Source organism: Halichoerus grypus, chromosome 1 (genome assembly GCF_964656455.1).
Source record: "Halichoerus grypus chromosome 1, mHalGry1.hap1.1, whole genome shotgun sequence".
NCBI lineage: Eukaryota > Metazoa > Chordata > Mammalia > Carnivora > Phocidae > Halichoerus > Halichoerus grypus.
In genome coordinates, this window is record NC_135712.1 from 72,264,345 (window position 1) to 72,285,055 (window position 20,711).

At 47.4% G+C, this 20,711-nt stretch overlaps 1 protein-coding gene across 6 annotated transcripts in view; it reads left to right on the plus strand.

Annotated features, from left to right (window-relative positions):
- The window catches only part of TMEM44 (transmembrane protein 44), a 36,221-nt gene extending 18,986 nt beyond the window's left edge, over nucleotides 1-17,235 (plus strand). The window contains exons 9-12 of one of the 6 annotated variants that reach the window (XR_013445944.1): nucleotides 627-785; nucleotides 10,010-10,042; nucleotides 12,528-15,577; nucleotides 16,324-17,235. Coding sequence is in view for 4 of the 6 variants with exons in the window: in XM_036114400.2 (XP_035970293.2) it covers nucleotides 627-785; nucleotides 10,010-10,042; nucleotides 12,528-12,677 (342 nt within the window). In the remaining 2 variants the exon portion in view is untranslated. Of the gene's footprint in view, nucleotides 1-626; nucleotides 786-10,009; nucleotides 10,043-10,072; nucleotides 10,156-12,527 lie in introns of all 6 variants that reach the window. The other 5 variants (XR_013445945.1, XM_036114400.2, XM_036114401.2 and 2 more) reach the window with 5 other exon arrangements.
- The last annotated feature ends 3,476 nt before the right edge of the window (nucleotides 17,236-20,711 follow it).

Genomic DNA, 20,711 nt, shown 5'->3' on the forward strand with positions numbered 1-20,711 from the left:
GCAAGAGACTGGGAACGCCCTCAACGTCCGTCAGTAGAGGACAGGTTTTGCAGATCGGGAACACCTACACGATGCCACGAAAGGAACAGAAAGAGCAACAAAGCCTCTGCTATAGAACTATCTCCAGAACATATTGTGAAGTGAGAAAAAGCAAGGTGCCTAGGAGAGTGTAGATGTGCTGCCACCGTGTGTGGAACTAGGGGAGCTGTATATTTGCATTTGACTGGGTATGGATGGACTATCTGGATGGATACACAGGAACCTGAGCCCTGGCTGCCCCTGGGGAGACCTGGGTGGCTGCGGGATTCGGGTGGGGGCTGACTTTGCATTCTACACCCTTTTGTACCTTTTTAAAAAAAGATTTTATTTATTTATTTGAGAGAGAGAGAGCATGAGTGGGGGGAAAGGCAGAGGGAGAAGCAGACTCCCGGCTGAGCAGGGAGCCCCATGTGGGGCTCGACCCCAGGACCCTGAGATCATGACCTGAGCTGAAGGCGGATCTTAACCAACTGAGCCACCCAGACGCCCCTTGTACGCTTTCAGTACTGGAGTATTTGAATGCTTTGACAATTCAAAAATAAAGCAAGCTAAGTCTCCCTGCCTGCCCTTCCCCACACACCTTGCAGGCAAGTTGCAGCACCACCAGGCTGCCCGGCGATGGACAGATGAGCCCTGGAGACGCCACGCTGCAGGAGCCCCCCTCGTACCCTCCCGTTCAGGTCATCCGGGCCCGCGTGTCTTCCAGCAGCTCCTGCGAGGTCTCCTCCATCAACTCGGAACTCGAGGTACACGCTGCCGCCCACCAGGTGCATGGCTGTCACTCACTGCCGCTTGCCGCTGCCTCCGCGGCGCTTGCACTGCTGTGCTCCAGGCTGCCCACGCTAAGCTCACGCCCGCCGGGCGGTGAACGAGCATGCATGGTGCTCCCGCTCCTGGAGGCGCGCACGCCCGCTGGGCGGTGAAGGAGCATGCGTGGGGCTCCCGCCCCCAGAGGCGCGCACGCCCGCTGGACGGTGAACGACCATGCGTGGTGCTCCCGCCCCCGGAGGCGCGCACGCCCGCTGGGCGGTGAACGAGCATGCGTGGTGCTCCCGCCCCCGGAGGCGCGCATGCCTGCCTGGCGGTGAACGAGCATGCGTGGTGCTCCCGCCCCCGGAGGCGCGCATGCCAGCCCGGCGGTGAACGACCATGCATGCTGCTCCCGCCCCCAGAGGTGCGCACACGGGGTGGGGCTGAGAAGAGCTTCCCATGGTCAAATGAGTCAGGGCCACAGGGCATGGTTCAGTGCCGTCTTAGAGTCACTTGCATGTTCAAGCCTTACAGAATTAAATGCATGAGTGACTAACTGTCACAGTCGGAGTGTTCCCCGAACCCATTTGACCGTGGAACATCTCTCCCCTGGGAGGAGCACCAGCTACCGGCCTGGAGCTCTCAGGGTCTCGTACCCAGGAGCCCTGTGCTGGGCACCGTGCACGGCACTTCGGCAGACTCCACCTCAGATCTATGAAGAAAACACAGGTCGTATTTTGGATGCCACAATGGGCTCTAACTCTCGGGTCGAGCTGTTAGGTCACTGTCACTCCCCCCGCTGTGGCTCCCGGCCCGGTTCTAGGAGGAAGTTTCCCTTTGCCTGTGGACAATGACAACAAGGACAGTGTCGTGGGTGTGTGGTGGCAACAGGAGAGTGTCCGCTGTCTCTGGCAGGGCTTGGGTGGGGAAAGGAGGACTGTCCTTCCCCCTGGGTTTGTCTTCTACACTCTTGGAGTTAAAATGCCCTTTTATAAAATGATAATAGCAACTGGTAGTTGGTGTTGAGTTTTTGGTTTTGGCTTTTGTAATGGCCTTATCTGGCAAAATAGTCCGTTAGCCATCTTGGATGAGTCGAACTTGTGAACTCCAAAATCCGAAAGACTCAGAGCCACTGATCTGTGGGATACAGTCCAGATTCTTCAGTGTGACGTTCTAGACCTTTCACCGCTACCTTAGCCTCATGGGATCGCCCCCCACCCTTATTACCTCTATGTCCACCTTGGCAATGGACTGTTCCCTGCACCCAGGCCTCTGGGCCTTTCTCCCTGGGGTTCTCCCTGGCCCGTGTGTCAGAATCCTACCCAGATGCCACCTGCTGGGTGGCGTTACTTTCACGCCTACAACACACACACACATGAGATTAATGGCTCCTTCCCTTGGGTGCCAGAACATACACCTCTCTTACACAACTTCCATTGTTCGCCGTGTCATCTGATGAGCTGTAGGGGCGTGTCTCCCCACCAGGATGGGCAGGAACTTTTTAGGAGTAGGGCCTGAGCCACTTTTACCTTTCTCTGCCCCTCGATTCCAGAACACAGAGGCCATTGAAAGCTGGGTCTTGAGTGAAGAATTCTGCACCAGACCGAGGACCATTTGGGGCCCATGTATCCCTATGTCATTTGGTGTTGTTTATTTCCTGGATCCAGTCTCAGAATTTGTAGGACACCCACAGCACATGGCTTGGCAGCCTGCATCCAGCAGTCTTGGCAGAAATCTAAGGCTGCGGGGGGAGGGTGCAGAATGAGCCTGATGGCCAAATGGGTTCAGTGAGGAGGAAAGACAGTTAAGTCAATGAGTCAGGGAGGAGCTGGGGAGACCCAGGAGCAGTATTTGTTCTGTGGAAACAGGGGCAGCCAAAGTTGAGGTAAGGATTGGACAGTGACCTTGAAAAATTGAGACATTTGTCTCCGTGGCAGGTTTGGGCCATTCTGTGATTTGTGGTCCTTGTCCTTCCCCCATTCTTTACAACCTCTGTCTTTCTAGACATTGAGTTTTTAAAACTATCTAAGTACAAAGGGGACAGGGTCACACTTTGAAATTAGGCAAACGGAAGGCATTGCCCATGTTGAAAGGAATACAGTTTTTGAAGCTCACCTGCCCCAGCCCGGCCCACGGCACAGTCCTCCGGCTTCAGTCCCAAAAGCACACACACCACAAATGACAAGCTACTGAGACCTGCAAAGAAATAACTTAGACTTCCACTAGATATGTACGCTAACGCATCAAACGGAATTGGAAAACTCCCAATACAGATGGCTCAGTGGATGAGCAGGAGACAGCGGAGCTTTTGTCCGCTGGGGGATCCGCTGGGCCTGCTGGTTGTCTGCGTGTTCTGTTCTTAAAAGTAATACATGTTTGTTGTGGAACATTTGGAAAACGCAAAGAACAAAATTGAAATTACCCCACAAGCCTACCAACCAGCGGCTGCCTCTGGGTGGTGGGACTGTCCAAGCTTGACAGTGTCCCTGGTTTTTGAAGCAATATTCACTAAAGATCCCAGTTCATTAATGGCAGAATATGAGCAAGAAGGTGTCTCTTGGCAGGTGAGTAACGTAGCACTTCACCTGCCCGTTTGGTCACTTACTTGGCACCTATTTTCTGAGCATGGGAATTGGAAAGAAAAATGCCTGAAGGCTGGCCTGAGCCCACCTCACAGGGTGGCAGGCACCTGGTAACTTGGTCACAGATGAGAGTGTTACTCCCCCAGACCACACTCCCGAGGGACTGAAGCCTGGGGACTGATGAAGCCTGAGGACTGATGCCAGAGAGCCTCAGTCCGGCACTGCCTCTGGCTTATGACTTCTTGCTCTGAGGCTTGCACAGTTCCAATCTTTGCTGGCATTAGGCTGAGACAGCGTGGCATCTGTCCCCACTCTCGGGCTGCGCCACCCTGCCCGTCTCCCCTGGACTCCCCTGAGGTGGCCTTGGCTGTCTGTCTTGACGGCTTCTGCTTGTCCCCTCAGACCCCTAAGTGAATGCATTCCAGCTCCCCCCCGCCAGGCCCATGGAGGCCTGGGAGCCCTGGGAGCCCCTCTGCGTCATTGAGGTGATGTGTTTCTCTCTCCTGTGGTCTTTTATGATGTTGTAACTCTCAGATGGTGGCTTTATGTCCGTGTGCCGGGCACACAGCGACTGGGGTGAATACTGCTTCCTGCAGTGCTGGGGAGGAGGGGAGTGGCGGGGGAGGGTCTCCACAGCACCTAGTTCACTCCGTGCCTGCACATCCATCAGTCAGGATGGTGGTTGTCATCGCTGACACGTGCCAGACACTGTGTGCTCTGTACTTTACAAGCGGTGCTCCGTGTAATCCTCCCAACAGCCCCGAGGCAGGTACCTTTGTTATTCTTTCTTTTTTTTTTAAGATTTTATTTCTTTATTTGAGAGAAAAAACACATGAGAGAGAGCTTGTGGAGGAGGGGCAGAGGCCGAGGGAGAAGCAGGCTTCCCGCCAAGCAGGGAGCCCGATGCAGGGCTCGATCCCAGGACCCTGGGATCATGACCTGAGCTGAAGGCAGATGCTTAACAGACTGAGCCACCCAGGCACCCCTACCTTTGTTATTCTTGTTTTCCTGAAGAGGGGACTAGAACTAAGTGAGTTTAAGTAACTTGCCCAAGAAAACGTTAATAATAATAGTAGTAATAATAATAATAAGAGGGGGCAGATGTGGGGTTTGACCCCAACTCTGTCTGGCTCTGAAACCCCTGTTGTTAACCGCTGCACCGCACTGCCTTGGCAGGGACTCCTACCCAGGGAGGTATGCAGGACCAGGCTTATCCTGCATTCCCATTTTACAGATGAGAAACCCGACTCTCTGTCCGGGACTCTTGCCGCCCCCCTGTACTCCCCTGGGTGGTCAGGGCATGCCCTAATAGGAGAAAACACTGGGGTTTGCAAGTAAATGCACTGACGGCAGAACAGGAGAAGGGCCGAGACAGAGACCGAGGAGGCCGGGTGAGCTCACATGGAGGGAGACTTTGGATTATTTTCACCTTTCCTCAAGTGTGCAGGGCTGGGTTGGTCAGGGCACCAGATGAATGATGCCAGGGCCTTCAGTGTGACCTGTGACCCTGTAGGGAGGCCATGTGTTTGGACTGTGTGGGATTCTGGACGTCTGCACAAGAGATGGCACGCTCCACAGAGACAGGATCCACTCGCTCATTCGCTCACTCATTCACCCACTCAGCACAAGGCAGCCCCGCTCCTGCAGAGCCACCCGAGGGCAGACTGAGCGGATGCTGAGTGTCCACAGTGGGGGCCGCGGCCCAGAGGACAGGGCTTTCGGGAGTGCCCTTTTCCCTTTCTGGGGCAGCCAGCCCCTGACTTTCCTCCAGTGTTGAAACTGTTCCTGTGCCTTTTGAAGCCCTTCCCTTCCTTTCCCTCCCCTCCCCTCCCCTCCCCTTCCCTTTCCTCTTTTCTTTGCCTTTTTCTTTTCTTTTTCCTTTCCTTTCCTTTCCTCTCCTCTTTTCTTTTCCCTTTCCTTTCCTTTCCTTTTTTCTTTTTCCTTTCCTTTCCTTTCCTTTCTTTTCCTTTTCTCCACCCCCCCCCCCACCGGAATGCAAGAAAAGATTTAAGTCCAGCTTTGTGATGAAAGAGTATTTAGTCATTTTTCCCTCTGTGCTCCCTCAAAATGCCATAGACCTGGTGGAAGAAGCTTTGTAGAAATTTTGCAAAGAGGCTGTTTCTGTCGTTGGAACAAAGTCCGTTGTGTGTACATGTGTGGGGCATAAGAACAGGACCAAACACCAGATTGCTCTATTTGAAGAGGGTCAGGTCCCTGTATGTCCCTGCTAATTCTGTGCCTAAGCCTGTTGACAACCAAGACTGCTTGTTCCCTCTCTAAACCCTGCTTCCAGCACCAGCAGACCAGGACAGATTCCTTTGGATGTTTGCCATTCTTAAGGCCAAATCATTCTTTTAAGGAAAAAAATTATATGTATGTGTGTATATATATATACACACATATATACAACAAAACATGTTTAAGTTTTTTATAAAATTAAATGTATATTTATTATATATAAATTTATATTTGTGTATAAATTTATTACATATATTTTTAAAATATATATTTATATTAATAGGCTATAAAAGTGCTAATTTTAGAAGAAAATCATATAAGTATAAAGAAGGAGGCCAGAACATTCCAATAAGTCCAAAGGTCAAAATCAAGTTCAGGACATGGATTCTGCCCTCCACGGATCTGGGTCCTTCCCAGACAGCTGGCGCCACTTGCAGTGAGACCATGAGAAAGAATACTTCCTGAAATGTGTGTTCAGTCAGCTGGTTCCCCCGGGGTGAGCGGAGAGGCTCCCCTGGGCCCCAGAGGGAAATGCGCCGTGCAGGACACAGCACAGACTCGGGCTTCTCTGGGCTCTCGCTGACCTGCCAGGCAACCTTGGGCCCCCACTGGACTTCCTGAGTTTTGGCTTCTCCTTCTGTACATGGGAATCTTGAGACTTGTGCTATACCCGTATTACAGGGTGACCGGGAGGATCAGGTAGGGGCAGCTGGTGTGCCGCACACAGGGTCACGGAAAGCAGGCTGGAGGTGGGCTTGGATACGCACTCTGGGCCTTCCGGCCATGGTGTCAGTCGGGCTGCACTCATCCTTTCTCTGGACCTGCTCTGAAAGTGGAGACGATGATTTCAGGGAGGGCGGTGAGGCTCCGCCAAGGTCGGGATGTGAAGAGCACTGTTCCCACAGATGCTCACTCTGAAACCCCAGCTGTGGACTGGGCTGTCTTTAAGGTCCGGCCTAACACCATGACCTTAAGTGTAAAAGTGTATTGTGGAGTTCGGGCAGGCGGAGAGGAGGAAGGAATGCGTGGGGAGGTGAAACCTTGCTCCGTCTAGGGTAGGTGCTATAGAATAGCTTAATGAACTAGAGAAATAGAAAGGGTGCCATTTGGAAGCATATGGTGTAATTTTTTAAAGTCTGTAAGGCTCCAGGTCAAAAGGAAATCTACTTAATGAATTCTGGGGGAGAACCATAGCTGGTCTGTACCTGGCCAGTCTTTAACACTTTATAATTAGAAGAAACAAAAAACTCTGTAATCGGTCCTGAGTCCAATACTGTGTCACCTCCCCAGTATTGGGAAAAGTCGCTTCTCCCTAAATGTAAGAGGATGAAATCTAAAATGTAAGCCTGGAAAGTGACCCTGTTTCCTCAACGGCTAGGACATACCTCAAAAGCCTTCAGAAAAAAAGGAAAAGTTACCCCATGCTTTGTAGACGGGAAGCTACATGTTGCTTCTTTGATTTCAGAAGCACAAAGAAGTGTGCTTTTAGAAAGGAGCTGAAGTGGGCGCCTGGGTGGCTCAGTTGGTTAAGCGACTGCCTTCGGCTCAGGTCATGATCCTGGAGTCCCGGGATCGAGTCCCGCATCGGGCTCCCTGCTCGGCAGGGAGTCTGCTTCTCCTTCTGACCCTCCTCCCTCTCATGCTCTCTGTCTCTCAAATAAATAAATAAAATCTTTAAAAAACAAAACAAAAAACAAGAAACGTTTAAAAAAAAAAAAAAAGAAAGGAGCTGAACTGACATATTACATGCTGTGGTTCATGTCGGTGACAGAATCATGGTCCTAAAGACAATTTCAAGACACGAGGTAATGGGGCGCCTGGGTGGCTCAGCCATTAAGCGTCTGCCTTCGGCTCAGGCCCTGATCCCAGGGTCCTGGGATCGAGCCCCGCATCGGGCTCCCTGCTCGGCGGGAAGCCTGCTTCTCCCTCTCCCACTCCCCCTGCTTGTGTTCCCCTCTCTCGCTGTGTCTCTCTCTGTCAAATAAATAAAATCTTAAAAAAAAAAAAAAAGACACAAGGTAATGCTCACAGATGTTAAGGGAGAAAAGCCATTTGCACATTGTGGTTTGTGTGTGTGTGTTTATGTGTATTTCAGAGGGCTATTCAGTAACTGTTCATGGAGGCTCTTTCTTGGAGGAGAATTATGGGATAGAATTTATTTTGTTTTTGAAAAAATTTCTGCACAGAAATTAACACATTTTATTCTTGAAATGGGGAAAGCACCAGAAAATGTTATTTATTTTCACTTTTGGGGACATGGAGAGAGATCTCAGAGACATTTGGGTTCATTGCACTCCTTGGGCACATTGTCATTTTTGGCTTAAGAAGGAACTTTAAAAAGAAATCCTGACTACTACTGCCACTAGAGGGCACTCTTCTTAAATTTTAGACTGATGTTGAAGATTGGGAAAGGAAGTTTCAAGCTTTCTTATCAATCCAGTTGGAGGACTCTTGGGGCCTGTTTGTTTGCTCGGTTTTAAATAAACTTTTTAAATTTTGGAATAATTTGAGATTTACAGAAAAGTTGCAAAAGTAGTACAGAAAGTTCCTGTGTGCCTTTGCCCAGTTTCTTGTAATGTTAACATCTTACACGAGAATGCTTCTGGCAAAACTGAGAAATTAACACTAGTATATTACTATTAACTAAACTATAGACTTCATTTGGATGTCACCAGTTTTTCCATTAATATTCTTTTTCTCTTCCAGTATGTCACACTGCATTTAATAATTTTTTTTAACAAATACAGCCACTCACTGTGGTAACATCAGATTACTATTGCTATTTTGCATGAACATCTGTATTTTCTAAAGAAAGGTAAAATTTAAGCAACTTTTCTTTCATCTCTCTTTTTATTTCTGTTTCATTTGTAAAAGTTGTTTCACTTTTCAACCCCTACGTCCTCCCAACATCTCTGTCATTTGCAGTGTGTAGAACTATCATTTTAGTAATTTCATATCTTTTCCAATTAATCCTGTTTTTATTTTCAATTCCGTGGGTTTTTTTTTTCCAGTTTATGTCTCCCTCCCACAGCGGGATGTCATTAAAAGATGAATACTATGGAATTATCACTAATTTTGTTGGGTCTAATAATGCACTGTTCTTAGGTTTTTTTTTTTTTTTAATGCCCTTATTTATGAGAGGCGTGCTGAAATATTTACAGATGAGATTATTTATTTTAAAATATTTAAACAAATAAAAAAATTGGGGGAGCTAGATCAAATAAACCAGGGTGTGTCCATGGGTGTTCATTAGATGTTCTTTTATTGGTGTATGGTTGAAAATCTACAATTAAAAAGTTGTTTAAAATGGAAATTTAAGGGGCGCCTGGCTGGCTCAGTCAATAGAGCATGCAACTCTTGATCTCAGAGTTGTGAGTTGGAGCCCCACATTGGGCATAGAGATTACTTTTTTAAAAAGCATAGGACCTTTAATTTAAAAAATAATAATTTTAAAAATAATTTAAATTAAAAAAATTTTTTTTAAGATTTTATTTATTTGTCAGAGAGAGAGAGAGAGCACAAGCAGGGGGAGCGGCAGGCAGAGGAAGAAGCAGGTTCCCCCGCTGAGCAGGGAGCCCGATGCGGGGCTCGATCCCAGGACCCTGAGATCATGACCTGAGCTGAAGACAGACACTTAACGACTGAGCCACCCAGGCACCCCTAAAAAGTTTTTTTAATGGAAATTTAAAAGAATTGAACAGTAGAGGCTTTGTTTTAATGTGACAACACCAAATCCTGTGGACTGTGTGGATCAGCAGCTATTCAATTCGACAGACACTGACAGATCAGTGTACCAGACATCTGTAGATTCACAGCTCTATGTCAGAAACACACATCTCCCAGGCACTGCGTGAGCTGCCAAACAAACAAGAGCAGACCATCATGCACCCTTCAAGAACCTGAATCAGACATATTTGAGCCTTGGGGTGGAACCACCCATGCAGTAAAGGCTAATTAAAAATGAATCTTGGCTGGTAGCAAATACCCTGTATTTTCAAGGGGATTTTATTTGCATCTCTCCTAGTTTTATGGGTTTGAGTTGACTCATCTCAGCCATGTGGTTAATAAATGGAAGATTTATTATTATGCCTGATAATAATAATAATAATAATAATTTCTGATAATAGTAATTTTAAAATCTTGTATAGATTGTAATTTTTCCAAGGACCTGCAGCCTTTCCTAATTATCACAATTATCCTATTGATCATTTAGCTAAATTGTAGCCACCAGTAGCTGCTGCCTTTCTGCTTGCCGAAGTCAGCTTCTCCTCTGCCCCCAGATCACTGAAGGGCCCTGCCGCCTCGCTCACTGGGCTGGCGCTAAGCTCTGCTCTGCTCTGCTCTGTGATGCCGGCAAAATCTAGCCAACACTTGTTTCCATCTCTCTTTTTATTCTGCAGCAGAAGTATTGGGAAGCCCTAAACTCGGAGCAGGTATGGACAATCATACTCTCTCTATTCCAGAAGGGACGTCCCTGTGGCTTGATTCCATTTGCTGTTTTTGTGAGCCCTCCTTGGATGGCCGGGCCCATGCTACGTTCCTTTCGGTAAAAAAAAAAAAAAAGAATGAAAATGAGAGGGGAGTCTGAGGCTCAGGGGATTTTCCACCCTCTCTCAGTTCAGAGTTCTTTCTGCTCTGCCCAACCATCTGGTAGGGACTCAGAAGATGTGTAACCCAAGGAGAAGCATGGTTTGGAGCACAAGCCCAGGGACAAGCCAAGTAGCTGCAGGTTAGCGGTGGTGAGGGTGCTGGGGTAGCTGCATCCCCCCCACACTGTCATTCTGGGACCCTGGGCCACTGGCCTGCAGGGGAGAGCTGAGCTTGCTTTATGCCAACCACCTGTGCCTGTCATCTCCCAGGATTCTTTCTGGTAAGAGCGGAGATCATCTTTTGCTCAGATTTACTTTATGCCTGGATTCCAGCAATGTTTTTATTGCTTAAGATGAGGTTTCAAAACGCAGTATTCTGGGGATTCAGAAGGAAGAAATTTAAAATGTTTTCATAAGCTTAACCCACTTCAAAGAGTGCACTCGATTGAAGATGCCGGCTGTTTGGCAGCCGCTGAGTTGATCAGGAGTAGCAAGAACAACTCTTAAGAAGAGCTTTCGGGAGCTGGAGCAGTGCTTCTGAAATATCGCGGCGGCTAGAAATCACCCTAGGTGCTTGTTAAAATGTCAAACCTTAGGTTCCCAAACCGGAGAGGGTCGAGGGTGGGTGCCCGGCATCCGTCTTTTTTAATGAGCACCTTGGGCACTTCGGGTGAGGTTGATCCACAGCCCACTCTGAGAGCTGTGATCTGGAACATGGGCCTCAGCCTGAAATCAGCATTCATCGAAAAGTATACTGTCCCTCCTCAAAAAATGGAACAGGCCCCTACTTCCACTACTGGGCAGCTGGGCCATGGAGGCTGAAGGGCCGGGGAGCTCTTTGACTGGGGCTTTGCTTGTTATCCCCCCCAAATCTGCAACCACATGTAGATAAGTTAGCATTGGAAGGGGCTGCCACAGCCCCCAAAAGGTGCGGGGGCCAAGCTGCACCAACCGGATCAGCTTAGTCCCTGGCCTGCAGGGTTACTGGGGAGGGGGTGGCATTTTTAACATGATGCTCTTTTTAGTTACCAAGTAGTAGAACTCCGTTATCGGTAAATCACTAATTGAATTGGGCTCTTCCTTTCTATTCAAAACAAAGCCACATTTTGTATTTTATAACTGGCATGGTGTGGGCATTTCTCTCAGTGGCTCAGGGAGCCCTGCAGACCTTATCTGGGACCCCTAAGACTGGACTGTTGGATTGAGCTTCAATTTGAGCCGCCGGCGGCGTGTTTTTGTTACCACAACTGCCTGTCTCCTTGCCTGGATAGGTCATCTGGCCCAGGCGGACACATCTTTTCCTGTTATTTCCTGGGTCTCTTGATACTGTCAAATGTGACCTTGTCATCCGAGTTATCAGTCATAGAAACTCAGAATTTAAAGAGGTCATCTTTAGTTGCCGATCCAACACCCTAGCTTACCCCTGGAGAAACTGAGGCCCAAAGAAGAGAAAGCAAGTTAGTGGCAGAAGGAGGACTTGAGTCCAACCCCCACTTGCCTCCGTGGCTGGACTCACCAAGAAGTCCCTGCTCTTGGCCATGTGCAAAGTTCTCTCTCTCATTGGTCACATGAGAACAATAGGAGGGCTTCGCAAACGGTGTCATCAATGCATATGTGACTGCTTCTCTTTTTTCAACCTTTTACACCTAACCTTTCCCATACTTGAGTCAGTATGAGTCAGAATAATAAAATATTCACCACAGTGACCACCATTCTCAATTAAGTTTTAACTGTTTGTTTTGGGCAAGTCTGCTGTGCCTCGAGTTTAGAGGAGATGGCATGGTGGGGAGGAGGGGCAGGCCGGTGCCCTGCTCTTAAGGAGCTCAGCGTCTACCTGAAAGGACAAGGCGGTGCCCATGTTCAGCTATAAATGAACGGTATGGGCAGAACAAAGAAAGAAGGGTGTGAGAGCTCAGTGGGTGAAAGCAGTCAGAGTAGGCTTCCTGGAAGAGGAGGTACTTACCTGGGCCATAAATGGGTTGAATTTGCCTGGTCTGTTCCAGGAATGACTTAGGCATGGAGGTGGGCATTCTCGGGATAAAATGACTCGTTCTCACTAGAGTAAAGATGGAAAAGGGGGGTGGGAAGTGGGGCTGGTCCGTTCCAGGTGGTTGTCCATTAACTCCTTGCTCTAAAGTTAAACGTGTCTCATGAGGTCCTAGAAATGCAGGCCTGATTAACCTGCCCTTACTGTTTCTCCTGGTCTGTGCCTGGGTCATGAGAACCAGGACTAGAAGCTGTTGTTAGCGGGGGGGAGGGGAGGGGTGGCTTTGTAAGAGATGGGAAGTGTCTGTTCCATCTGGGTACCATTTGTGTCTTTTCTCCACAGTGGGACCCTGAAGACATAAACCTTGAAGGGAACAAAGACAACATGGAGATGCTCAGATCCCAGGCGCATAGGAGCTCCGTGGGCCCAGCGGCCCTGACGTCTGATGAGGGACACCTCAGAGCCCCCAGTCGAGCATTTGTCAGGCACTGAGCAGGGATCATCCTGCAGTGACACGCGTGGCAGGAACCTCAGCTGCCGCAGGGGCGGCGCATGGAAGTGAGGACCCAGGTGCTGTCACTGAGCTTGGCTGCTCTGCATCGTGGCTCAGGATGGAGTGAAGACTCTGGGTCCCATGGACAGACCTGGACATGCGCAGAGTTTGCTTTGATCAGAAGTTCCCAGACCACTCTTGCTTTGAAGTAGAAACCTTCATCTAAAGGGCATTGGGCCCTCTCTTCCTTTTCCCTTCAGATTCAACCATACCCTGAATATCTGCTAGGTGCCAGGAAGGAGTTCATCTAACAAGTAGCTCATGTGTTTGGATCTCCGTAGAGCCCCATTCTGCAAGACCTGGCTAAGCCCAGGAGATGAGAGGGGTGGGCCCATATGCGGGAGATACAGGACACGGTCACCGGTACTCGTGGGACCTGGCTCCTGCCCTCGCAGTCAGCCACTTGAGTTTTCTGCTAGAAGTTGGAGGTGGGACTGCTTGGTCAACCAGAAATTTGTGAGATCACAGGTGTTGAAAGGGCAAGAAAAGTTAATTGCTCTAGGTATCAGGACTTGCTCCAACCCGCCAGGGTATGTGCTGGGCAGGATTTGCAGGTGAGGGGGACGGTCTGCTTCAGGAGCTAACATGAAAGCAGGCAAAGGGTAAGAGGCACTGTGGGAGGTGTTAAATTCAAGCACAGCCATCTCATTTTAGGATTATTTTGATACTGTGATCACGGGAAAGGGGAAGGGTAGAGGGAATGGGGCCGAGGTGGGAGGAACACTGGAGTGAATAAATCATGATTGAGTTGAAGCATCTCACTGTGGAGCACAGAGATGTCTGAATCCCAGCACAGCCACAAAAGCCAGCCATGAGGGCAACTGAGAGACATGAGGAAACACAGCTCTGCTCCTGGCTGGCCGCTTAGAGCCTGTGTGACTCAGTTGCAATTGCCCAGTTTCTCCAAAGGGGTAGTGCAAATCCCAGCAGCATGAAGAAGGGGGAGCCTCAGGGAAGCAGGTGGGTTCCACAGATCTCTGTGGAGATCTTAATCTTTTGAGTGGCCTCTAAGCTAGAAGTGAACTTAAAGCCACCCTATTTATCCCCTTTATCCAATTGCTTTGATCCCTGGGTGTATTGTAATGGAGTTTGCTAAAGCCAGTTTTGCTTTTTTTTTTTTTGAAGATTTTATTTATTTATTTGACAGAGAGAGACACAGTGGGAGAGGGAGAAGCAGGCTTCCCGTGGAGCAGGGAGCCTGATGCCGGGCTCGATCCCAGGACCCTGGGACCATGACCTGAGCCGAAGGCAGACGCTTAATGACTGAGCCACCCAGGCGCCCCAAGCCAGTTTTGCTTTGTGATCTTAACCACGGAAGCTGTTCTTAGAGAGAAGATGAAGATTTGAGTGGGGGATGGGGTAGAGAGCACATTCCAGATGAAATCATACAGAGGATTGGACACAGGGAAGGATGGAATCCAGTCCAGGAAGGAGGACTCTGATGTGGCCGGGATGGATGGTGCAGTCTGGGCTAGACGGTAAGGAGGCTGGCAAGGCATCAGACCGTGGAGGCAAGGGAGTGGGCACTTAACACTTGGTAGCCATGACCGATACCAGAGTAGGAAGGTGACTGACATGACTCCGGTAGGCCACGGCTTTTCAGGAAGCAGGAATGTAGTCATGGGCGCAGTATGAATATGGAGAACATATTGAATTGGAGTGATAACGGCAGGGCAGGAGGGCTCATCTTTAGAAAGGCAAGAAGGCACTGGGATAGGACACCATCTCTGGGGTTTACCTTTTGCATATCCTCCCTCTCTCAAGGGGAGGCTGGCCATGCTCCCGAGGGCACCAGAAATTGGCTGGGTCTTGATGGAAATGGCCATTGACCCAAGAACATCAAACAGTCTCACTGATTTGAGCAGCACAAACTACCTGAGTCCCAGAGGTTGTCTGACTCCCTAGTTCCCATCGTCCCAGCCTTCCTTCACAAACCAGTTCCCCATGTTGTGGTCCAGTCTTGTCTCAAAGCTGAATCCCAGTCTCTTCAGCCAGAGTGAACTATTAAACTGAAAATTCTGGAAGCCAACTTTGGCCTCCTTGTTCAATAAGAATCTGCCTGTTATGCAGAGCTCTGGAACCCTGGAGCCTTTGTAAAGAGGTGCCAATCAAAATGCCTTTCTCCTAGTCGGAGAGTCCCTGTCCTGGGCCTCCACTGCAGCTTCATCCCTGTCAGACCAGGAGGATAACGGGAGTTACTAGCCCTGAAGACTCACAGTGAAGGGGGTTACCAATAAGGGGAGAGGCTGGGAAACAAACTGTAACCATCTCCTGCCCGCTCATCTGGATGTGAGTGACGGCATACTAGGGCCTCAGTTGTGCTGCCTATTATCTGCATGGCTTTGGAGCATGTTACCTAAACTTTGGAAACGGAGGTAAACAGAATCCCTATCTACAGAGCTTGTTGTGAAGACTAAGTAAATCAACAGCCATGAACTGCGTAACACACAACGCCTGACTCTCAAAGTAGACCTTGAAAGGGATTTAGTTTCCTTTCTCCCTATACTTCCTGGCCACTTATGTGCTGAAAGGCTGTTAGTAACCAAAAATATCAGACCCACAAATAGAACGGTCTTCAGAGGTTTGAATCCCCTCGACAATCCTTATAAATGATTAGCCCCCACTTAAGCTCTTCCAGAAAAAAAAAAAAGATTTCACTCTTTTATATTCCAAAGTCTGTATCCTTTAGGGAGAGTTCTGATCACTAAGACTTTCTTAAAATCCTGTCTAGATCCAGAAGAACCACGATCTCCCTATCTCCTGCCAGCACTTCAGTATGCTGAAGAGATCTGTGAGCAGCACCTGATGCCACACTCAACATGATGTTTGTTACCATGGGGTATGAGCTCCTACAGAGTAAGGAGAGGTACTCAGCCAAGGCGCGTGGCTGGGCTCTAGCTCCCAGATCTGATTCAGTGTGATCCTTGTCAAGTCATTTTGCTTTCCGGGTCACAGCTTCCTCATCTGTAAAATGAAAGTTAGGCCAGATTTCTTTCTTCCCTTTTATGAATGTGCCGGTGAATTTGTTTTCCAGAGAAGACGGACATCTTTATAAACTCTATTAAGACATTTCAGATTTACTTTGAAAATAGGATTCAATATATCATATATACTTCTGTTTGGATTTTGCTATCCAATTAAGATAAAATTTGTCTTTGTAACATGAAGGGATCATAGCATTTGACCTTTAAAAATTTTGCAGATTCCTTCCAGTACTGAAAAACCAAAAACTATACACCACCTTCTTTCCAAACTTGGGCATTTTGGTGAATTCATTTAGTTTCTTTATTAAGAGGCTCTATTATTGGCAGTTTATTTTGCTCAAGTCTCATTCTTGCTAAACCATCTCTTATATTGAAGGATATATGAAAAATATTTTCCACAGTGCGAGAAAAAGGATCTGTATCGACTGAGGAAAAGGATAGAGATGTCCTAGGAGTGTCTCCAGACTGACTTCAGAATACTTTCAAGATTGTCTCCACTTCTTTTTCTGTGCCTACTTGATCATTCTCCGCATTTTCCAACTATGCGGGCATTGCTCTACTCTCTCCGGCTTTACATTGCTTTTTTTCCCCCAACGTTCAGGTCGATGCTTTGGCAGAGAAGGCTCTGCCTTGAAACAAGCCAAGATACAGCGCAATGCTGACAAAGATCTCTTCAAGTTTACATTCCTATCTGGTATTAATCCAAAGGTCACCATCAGGTGAGAGGGGCGTTCTTAAACAAGAAAGAAGTTCAAGAAATGGTGCTAAATCGAATGATTTGGAGAACGTCTGCTTTGCTTTTTCCTTACCAAACTCACAAAGCTAAACAAGGCACCAGGCATCCTGGACTGCTTCTTCTGGGTTGGACACTTCAACAGCGCGTTAACTTTTAAGTGCCTTCAGATTCACTCCAAACTAATCTGTTGCTTGGAGCACGCATCATACTCTCCCGATTCCACCGGAAATTTTCACCAGCAGCCGGCACCGGCGGCAGAGGGCCCTGCTCTTCTCTCCCGGGGTCCTCAGGGTCTGCAGCTGCGATTGCAGCAGGGCTTAGTCCCTGTGGGGGTCAGGGGCGCTTGCCCCTCTTCAAGCCCTGCTGGCCCGATCAGAACTGAACCCGGCCGACCTCTTTCCCGAGAAGCTGCCAAGCCCCGCAGCCCCGCGGTCCGCTCAAACCGCCGCCCGGACACTTCCGGGAAGACCGGCACCACGCGGCTCAGCGCGTGCGCACTCCGCAGCCACCGCCTCCCGCGAGTCCCGCCGCGCGCGGGTTCCCGCCTCGCCGCGGCCGCGCCCGGGAGTCGCCGGCTCGCGGGGGTCAGGAGAGCGGCCGAGCCGGGGCTGCTGGTGTGCCGCTCGCCGCGCTGGTGTGTTAAGGGGATCGTGCTGAGATGATGTCACCTTGCCTAACGTAGTTAGACCACTTGACATCCTCTATGGTGTACTGTAAATCACGCTCGTCTTTGCTTTTAAATATACATTTTTTAAAAATAAAGATAGGGTAATGGTTTGTTTTTTGGTTTTTTTAAGAATCAGGTTGTAGCAAAACGTTTATGAAGAAAAACAGCAGTGCCCTGCTCCTCCCCTCCGCCCTCAACAGCCCTGCTTCTCAAGCAACCATCCTTTTTTTTTCTTTTTTTTCTCTCTTCTTTTTCCTTCTCTCCTCTCTCTCTCTCTCTCTTTCTCTCCCTCCCCCCTTCCTTCCTCTTTCTACCAGTTTTAACTTGCTTGTTCTAGTAGTTTTCTCACTAGGTTTGATTTCAAACATGCTTTTTGGCTCTCGAGTTCTAAGAGTATACTTTTTTCTCTTACGTGGACTATCTCCAGCTTCCCCGAAGTACGGGCTAATGAGGCAGAGCAGCTCCACCTGTGTGTTGAGAACTATGTATTAAGAACTGTCTTCACATCCTGCAGGTTGCTGTGGGATCCTCCAGTGCCAGAGCCCCGTTGGTTACATGGTGATTCCTAAACTAGCTTCCAGCTTCTGAATCCAGCCTGGTCCAGTTCACATATTCCTTCAAGGCAGCCTGGCAAGTTCCACTCCTCTACTCTGGACTTGACCTTACCCTTCATCCTGTTAACCGTTTTTTTTTTTTTTAAGATTTTTTTATTTATTTGTTTGACAGAGAGCACAAGCACAAGCAGGGGGAGCAGCAGGCAGAGTGAGAGGGAGAAGCAGGTTCCCCACTGAGCAGGGAGCCGAGGTGGGACTCGATCCCAGGGCCCTGGGATCATGACCTGAGCTGAAGGCAGACGCTTAACCGAGTGAGCCACCCAGGTGCCCCTGTTAACCTTTCTTCCTGCAGGTGTCTTAGTACTTGGAGCATCTCCAGTGCAAGTTTGAGGGATTTTGGACACCCACAACTGGACAAAGGGCCCTCATCCACTGCAGCCTTTACCAGAGATAGCCTGGCCATAAAAGAGCTATTCCATAGGCCTTTCCCTCTGACTAGTAATTGCACTTTGTGAATATGTCTATCCCAAAGCTCTGATTTGTGTGATACCTGTTCAAATATAGGCTCTTGGGCTCGACCCCTCAGTGATTTCCTAGATCTGGGCAAGGCCTAGCAATCTTTACCAAGCTCCTCAAGTGATTGATTCTGTTACAGATGACCCAGGACCACCCTTTGAGAAACACTGCCCTAAGGAAATTGCTTTAAAACTGATCTATCTGGGCTCCTGGGTGGCTCAGTGGGTTAAGTGACTGCCTTCAGCTCGGATCATGATCCCAGAGTCCTGGGATCGAGTCTCACATCAGGCTCTCAGCTCAGCGGGGAGCCTGCTTCTCCCTCTGACCCTCTCCCCTCTCATGCTGTTTCTCTCTCTCTCTCAAATAAATAAATAAATAAAATCTTAAAAAAAAAAAAAAGACAATCAGAGCCTTTAAAAAAAAAACTGATCTATCTGCATGAGTGTTCTCATAAAACTATTTAGAACAGAAAAAAAAAAATGTGGTCAAGTCCCCATACCCCACTGTTGGGAAAGATTAGACATTATACTTTAAGGAAGCAATGATATTTTACCATTAAATCTAAAAGATTTTTTAGAAAAAACCTAAAAGATTATAGAACCATAGCTGGAGTATTAGACCTGAATTACCTTGAAATCATCTAGTTCAGTGGCTTGCTCATTCTCACAACATGAATTCCCAGTTCTAACATGGTTTAAAAAAATCTACAAAAGACAATTTCAAGTAACAAAAGTAGAACACCAGAGAGTGTGCCACTATTAGCGATTATTTCATTTTATTTTTTTAGCAATTATTTTAAGAACATTGTTTACTAATAGGATCAGAAGAGCCTTATCAGTCATTCTGTCTTTCCGTTATAAAGGGATTATGTGGATTCAAGTAGTAGCTACTTGACTGTGGAAGCTGTTAAATACATCCCCCCAACTAAAAAATATCTCCCCCTAAATTCCCTTTCCTTTGAAGTTTGCAGCATAAACACCTTTGTTTCAAGAGAAACCCCATGGCTCAAGCAGATGATGCAGTTCCAGTTCATTGCCAAGCACGTCCTCCAAGACCAGATAAAGGTAATGGGAGACCAGATAATAACTACTCCCAAACGGGGAAAATAAGCAGGAGAGAGCCCCTGGGAGACTATGACAGCCACGTTGTTACTTAAAAGCAGGACAGGAAAATTAAAAGGACAGAACGTTTTTAGAGTTCTTAATATAAATAAGAAAAGAGGCATATGAAAAAAAAAAAGTAGGGATGCCTGGGTGGCTCAGCCTGTTAAGTGTCTGCCTTTGGCTCAGGTCATGATCCCAGGGTCCTGGGATTGAGTCCCTGCATCGGGCTCCTTGCTCAGCAGGGAGCCTGCTTCTCCTTCTGTCTGCCGCTCCCCTTGCTTGTGCTCTTTCTGTCTGATAAATGAATAAAATCTTAAAAAAAAATGTATAAGTAACCTTGTCATGGGTATGTTTATGAATTTTATACTTTTAATGCTTTCTACACTTTTTCAATTAGTATATATCTATTACATAATTAGACAAAGTAAATAAAGTTATACTTATCTGCTCCCCCAAATAAATTCTGCATAAACATTAGAAAAGGGGGAAATTCATACGTAACTGCACTGTGTATTGTGCAAGCGTTTTTATCTTGCTCTCTGTGTGTATGTAGAAATTCTATTTCCTTTTTACTTTTCAGTATTTTATGCCTTTTCTATAGTGAGTATGTTTGTTTTTTTTTTATTTAGGTAAAAACAAAGTGATCCACCATAATAGTAATTGTTAGGCAAGGACTTCAATAGTTGCTAAAAGCACCGGGTTAAAGGTTATTGGGAATATTCACAGGGTCTCAAATATCACCCCACAAATTACTTTGTTAATTACAAACGGAAATGGGTTTCTTTACAATAGTGAAATCTGGAGGATATCGCCTTGACAGAATAATCAACATTCACATCACCAGAATGAGACAAATTGACATCACGTCCCTCCTGATGTAATATCCTGAGCAGGATACAACACCACCTATGAAATATTCTTGCCAAATATTGTGATTGGAATCTACTTTTGAGGAAACAATTGGACAAATCCCAATTGTGGGGCATGCTACAAAACAACTAGCTTGGATTTTTTGAAATGTCAGTGTCATGAAAGACAAAAAAATAAACACTAGAGAACTGTTCTGGTATGAAGGAATCTAAAGGGAGGGATAGGCTGCAATGTGGCATTATTGGGATAATTGAAATTTCAATGTGTACGGGATATTAACTAACATTGTTTCATTTTTTGAGAGGGATAATACTGTTATGGTTGTATAGGAGAATGCCCTAGTCTTAGGATATACATGCCAAACTCTTTAGGAGAGAAGCATCGTGATTCAGCAACTTTTCAATGGCTTGAGGGGGCTGAGGAGTATTTATTTTTAAGGTGTACATGTATATGGAAAGAAAGAGCTAAAGTAAATGAGACAAAATGAACAATGAGTGAATAGAGGTGAACAGTATGTATGTTCGTTGTATGATTTTTTCAACT